We start from the raw sequence: 5,992 nt of genomic DNA on the forward strand, positions 1-5,992 counted from the left end.
CCTCTTAGGAGCTTGCTTGGCCACTGCATCAGACACTCTCCCACGGCAGCACGGTGATGGTGCTCAGTATGAGATGGGCCTCCTTGCTTTGGATTCTTCAGTGAATATTGCTTGGAGTAAAAGCTCAAACTTCTTTCCATCACAGATGAGGTCTTCTATTGTAGGCACTCCTGCCCATCCACAACCCTCGATCACACCAGGGAGACAGCAGAGAGTCTACAACTCTCTCCTAGAATAGGTTTCATTTTCCTTATCCTTGCCTTTCCAGAGCTCTCATTCAAGCCACCAGGTTCTCTGTGAGGCGTTCCTACCTGTAGTGAATGTCAGAAACTACCACTGTCTCCTGGAGAGGGACAAAATTGTCTCTTTCTTTGATATCATTGAGTTACAATGATGTATGCATAATAAACATTTGATGGGTGTACAAATGAATGAATGACTGGAACATATGCAGAGGGACGGGGAAAGAATATCAAGCCAGGGACAGACGCTTGCTCTGTTGGTAGTAGTTCAGAATGGATAGGTGTTTTCCAGAAGCAGATATAAGATTGTCAAAGATGAATGCAGATAAGCTGGGCACTGTGGCTCACGCCTCTAACGCTAACATTTGGCAAGCTAAGAGAGGAGAATTGCTTTGAGTTCCAGGTCATCCTGGGCAACTCAAAGAGTCCTAGACATCTGAGGCTATGGAACAGAACTTTGTCATGAAAAGATCAGGTAGCCATGAACAAAATATATCAGAGATGACGCACTCACACAAATGCCCTCCTTCACTAAATAGTGAGAGTGATTTTGAGGCCACAAATCCTGGACAATCAGCCAGGAAGCTCTCTATGTGAGGGCAGGGACTGGGGCTTCTCAGTGGAGACCTGTTTTTGAGTCCTTTGGAGCAGAGTCACCAGGTGCTGCCTGATTTCCTTGGTTCTGGCCCCATAGATGATGGGGTTGATCAGACATGGGAGCAGCAGGTAGAAAGCACTGAGCAGGTTGTGTGTGTCTTGGGAGGCAGCACGGGCCACGCGGTAGACGATGGATGAGGACATGGTGGAGGAGTAGACAGTGAAGATGACCAGCAGGTGGGAGCCACAGGTGTTCAGGGCCTTAGACCGTGCTCCACCTGATGAGATCTTGAAGACGGCATGGAGGATGCGGGAATAAGAGGCTCCCAGCAGAAGCATATCCAGGACTCTGTTGAAGATGCGAACAGTGAGTCCCACGGTCTTATTCAGTGAGATGTCCCCACAGGAGAGCTTCATCAGGGCCATGTGCTCACAGGCAAAGTGATGGATCACATCTGAGCGGCAGAAGCGCACTCGGGAGGCCAGCACCACCACCGGAGCAACGATGCATGTGCTCCTGGTGGCTGCCAACCCCATCAGGCCAGCCAGTAGCTGTCCTGTCACTATCTCTGGGTAGCGGAGAGGGTAGCAGATAGCCACATAGCGATCCAGGGCCATGACCAGGAGGATGTTGCAGTCAAAAAAAACCAAAAAGTAAATGCAGAACATCTGTCCCAGGCACTGAGGGAGGGAGATGCGGTTGAAACGTGTGGAGAAGCTGAACAGCATGGCGGGAAGCACGGTGGTGGCAGTGCAGACATTGACAGCCAGTAGCAGGGTGATGAGCAGGTACATGGGCTGGTGCAGGGTCTGCTGGGATGCCACTGTGTGGATGACCAGGGCATTGGTGAAGAGGATCACCAGGTAGAGGCTGAGGAAGGGCATCACCAGGAGGGCTCTGGCTTCTTGTATCCCTGGGAAGCCCACCAGGAGGAAGCTGGTGTAGGACTCATTGTAGGTGCCATTGCTCCACCCTGACATGATGCCCAAGGACACAGGGTGGCTCCAGGGAGAAGGAGGGGCAGGATGCCTGGTTTCAGTCCCTGAAAGGCTCTGCATGAACCTGCCCCAGCCTTACCAGGCTGGACTGGGTGCTTTGCCAGTCATCGGTTCCAGAGTTTCTGTAGAGGAAATGAAGAGCTGCATGTTAACATTTCGTCTGCTATCTAGGAAGTGATGACTCCCCAGTCCCTCCATGGCTGTGAGCCTAGGAAATGATGACTCCCCAGTCCCTTCATGGAAATGACCACTCCCCAGTCCCTTCATGGAAATGACCACTCCCCAGTCCCTCTATGGCTGTTTCCCATTCGTCACTGAGTCCTGACTGGAGACCTACTTTTGCTCGTTTGTATACCTGGGACTTGGAACGTCAGGTGAGCAATAGATTGTCTCTGTCTTGAGTGGCTTCAGATTGTATTGAATGTGATCCAAGTGAGAAGAGAGAAAACGCCATGAACTCCCAGGTGTCAAAGTGGAACCCTTTCCCTTCTAGGTTCAGCTGATAGGACAAACCCAAGGTGGGGAAGGGCAGCAGAGCAGTTTCTCTGTTGGCTTTTATGACTGCACCATCGGGGCGAGCTGAACAACTGTTTCTTTGGTTCTTCCCCACCTCTTTCTCCCTCCTACCCCTACTTCTTTCTGAAATCATCATCCGAATGCTACATTCTCCTCAACTCTGAGTTTTCAACTCTCCCTTCAGAAGTTCAGACCTTTAATCTTGAGAGCCATCCTAGGCTGACCCCAATGTCTGAGCAGAGGGCCAAGGGAGGAGACTATGGCTCAGGGCTGAGCGAAGTTCTCAGAGAAGAGCCTGGACTACGATAAGGAGGTGAGGGGTGGCTCATATTTCAAGTTATTTAGTGGTAGTGAGAACGGGGCAGGAGAGGGCAGCATAACCATTCTCGTGTTCCCTGGGATCACAGAATCGGAGACTTGTGGAGCTCAGGAATCTGTGAACAGCTGAGGATGGACTCATAGGGAGGAGTCAGGTTCTCCTGCAAGAATACGATTCCCTGTCTGGTGCCTTGGTCAGAGCACAGCTATCTGATGTTGGGAGGACAATGGCTTTTGAGGATAATGGTTTTACTTTGTTTTGAAGTTCTATCTTTTGGAGAAACAACCCACTGTACCACAGTTAACAAGAACTTTCTATGGAGCTATTGGCATCCCTCTGAATATTCCTCCCTTTCTCCTGAGTGTGCTCCCAGGAGTCACACAGAGTCCATCCAATCTATAAAACGGTGGCGTGTTTGTTTGTTTGGTTTGATTTTTTGAGACAGGATTTCTATGTGTCGCTCTGGCTGTCTTGGAATTTTCTCTGTAGACCAGGCTGGCCTCAAACTTAGAGATACACTTACCTCTGCCTCCCAAGTGCTGAGATTAAAGGTGTGTGTCACCATGCGAGGCAAAATCCAGTCTTTTAGAGGAGGCTTTCGGACAGGAGTTTGGGTTGGTCTAAATGTGGTCCTGACAGGACAGGTGCTGGCTGTGTTTCATCTCCTGACTATGGGATGCATCAAAGTGCGTGGCTGTCATTGATCAGAAGAAAGAACTTTGAGGTGGAGGGAGGCCAGGCTGGGGAGATGAGGGCGAAAGCTGGAGTGTGCTGAGCTCATGGGACAGCATGGTGGAGACAGTCACAAGGAAGCCCAGTCCTGCCATTCACTGGTGTGACTCTGGTAAGTCAAGGATTTATTCGATCCTTAGCTCTGAAGTGGGACTTACTATAATGGCTCTCAGGATTCTGTACAGAGGATGACTAGCATGGATGACTCTGATTCTTTTCTTATCTTTCTCCCCACCTCTCCTGCCCCCAGGGTCTCATGTCCTTAGGCTGGTCTTAAACTCACTGTGTAGCAGAGCTTGATCTTGAACCCCTGATCTTTTGCTAACACTTCCCAAGGGCTGTGCTAGTGCAGGCATGGGCCACCAGATCAACTTTGGGGCTTCTTTCTCTATGTCCTTTTTTGGTAAATAAAAGAAGTGAGCTCAGGGCCCCTCTGTAAATCCTGGATGTGAACAAAGAGTCTGGGGACAGAGGAAAGGCTGCTGCCTTGGTCCGTGGGCATAGGTACCTACGCTATCCTGAGTTTGTAGGCAGATAGGTCACGCAACCTTAGTTCCCATCTGTCCAGAAAAGGGAAGGTTCAGTCTCAGATCTCTCCCTTATACAAAACCGGGTCCTTTGTGGCACTGGCTGTGATGGCAGACATCTGATCTTCAGGTCCACAGATTTGCTGGGGGACACTATTCAGCGCAACACTAGCTGCTCTGAGACGCACACCTGTCAGGAAGGTCTAGAATTTACCTTCACACACGAGGAAAGGAGTAAGTCAGATTCAGTCTGTTACAGTATGGTTCTGGGTTCTTCTCAGAAGATGACTTAGGAGACATGACCAACCTCAGAAGCCCTGACAACCAAGATTAGAGGCTGGGACTGTGGATGCGTGCTCTTCTCCGCTGGATTGGAAAGGGTGGCGTACTGGCAAGAGGAACTGAGGAGCTGGAGTTCGCCCCTGCCTCATCCCCATCTTCTCCGAGAGCCTCGCCCATGCCCCTGCCTGGCTAAGCACATATTCTCCTACTTACCAGGACACAGGTGGGGAAGTAAGGACTGGTCAAGTCAGCCCCAGTCGCCAGAGTGAGTTAAATTCTCTCCCTTCTTCCCTGAGGGAAACAAGAGCTCCTGAGGTTCCCTACCAGGTTCTGACTTAGCCAATTACCAGGGCCCCAGTGGCCACCAGGATCCTCTATGTGGGGTGGGGGATGGAGAATGAGAAGAGCTCCTGCTGAGAGAAGCTAGGGGAAGGGGGGAACACTTGTCTGTAGGGAGCCCAGTCCCTGCAGAGAGTCTTATCCAAGATTTTCCTTTGACTGTCTCACCCACTCCTTCCCTTCCCAGGGTTCTCATCCTATGGGGTCAGCCACCCATCAACCCCAGTGACTCCATATCCCCATTCCCAGGTCTGTCTCTTGTGCCCCAGCCCTGGAAGTCTCCATGGATCACACTGCACACTGGGGTCATGTCCTAATTCCCAAACACTCATCCTTCGGTGTCCCCTCTGTTAGAAATACTGCCACCCATGTGTTTTGGGGTGGGGTAGAGAAAGCAGTCAGGACTGGGAATGGCCTTGAGGGCTGCCTCCTCTTCCTAGCCTAACCCTGCCTGGCTTTTGTTCCTTCTGTGAAATGCGCCCATCTTTATTCCTTCTTTCCCTAGCAGCCCTTAGCTGAATCTAAGCCTATATCCCACCATGCTTGTCCTGTGAATTCTTATTTATTTCTTACAACCTAAGAGAGTAGGCTCTGTTTTTTCTTTTGAATTTTCATTTTGTTGTTGTTTGTTTTTTGCGTGTGGCATCTGAGGAAACAGACAGTCAAGTCCATATGAAGAACCTGAAAATTCCCAGAACTTCATTACTTCACATCCGGGACTGTTTGTCCGACTCTAAAGACTGAACCTGCCGCCTGTGGCCGGGAGAAGAGGCAAGAGATGAGTGCAGAGGAAGATGTAGAGACCATGGCATTTGCACTGGACAAACTCTAAGTCTGCCCTAGATCTTTTAAAAATATTTATTTATTTAGATGTGTATAAGTGTTTTGTCTGCATGGTGCCCAGGGAGGTCAGAGGAGAGCATTGGATCCTCTGGAACTGGAGTTACTGAGTGTTGTAAACTGCCCCGTGAGTGCAGGGAACCAAACCTGAGTCCTTTGCCAAAGCAGCAGCACCCTTAACCACTGAGCCTCACTCCAGTCCTCTCCCCCAGCCTACTTCTTTATCCAGGCTCTTGAGGACAAAGTCCAGGGCTTGGTGGCCAAAAGGGAAGCTGGTGAAGGGAGAAGGATGTGTAGTGTCTGACTCCTGGTGTGGGGCTGAGGCTATCTCAGGGTCATGTGTCTACACGATGCCTGGAAGTCAGAAGAAAGTCAAGCACGATCCAGGCATGTCTTCTAATGGAGTGTTGTAACATGAATGGGGCCTGCTTGTTGTTGGGGTTTTTGTCCCGCCCGGTACCCCACAACTGTTTAGCCCCAAAGAAAATCACACATAGGGGGCTGGGGAAATGGCTCAGTGGTTAAGAGCATTGCCTGCTCTTCCAAAGGTCCTGAGTTCAATTCCCGGCAACCACATGGTGGCTCACAACCATCTGTAA

At 50.4% G+C, this 5,992-nt stretch overlaps 1 protein-coding gene across 1 annotated transcript; it reads right to left on the bottom strand.

Annotated features, from left to right (window-relative positions):
* Positions 1–815: 815 nt before the first annotated feature.
* On the bottom strand, positions 816–1,820 carry LOC101999488 (olfactory receptor 52K1-like). Its single transcript, XM_005368825.1, has one exon. It carries the CDS (start codon positions 1,818–1,820, stop codon positions 816–818), a length of 1,005 nt encoding a protein of 334 aa, XP_005368882.1.
* Between the last annotated feature and the right edge of the window lie 4,172 nt (positions 1,821–5,992).

Source organism: Microtus ochrogaster, unplaced genomic scaffold, assembly GCF_000317375.1.
Source record: "Microtus ochrogaster isolate Prairie Vole_2 unplaced genomic scaffold, MicOch1.0 UNK41, whole genome shotgun sequence".
Taxonomy (NCBI): Eukaryota; Metazoa; Chordata; class Mammalia; order Rodentia; family Cricetidae; genus Microtus; species Microtus ochrogaster.

Excerpts from the sequence above, each read along its gene's own strand:
- LOC101999488 (XM_005368825.1), bottom strand. The coding sequence starts at position 1,820 with ATGTCAGGGTGGAGCAATGGCACCTACAATGAGTCCTACACCAGCTTC.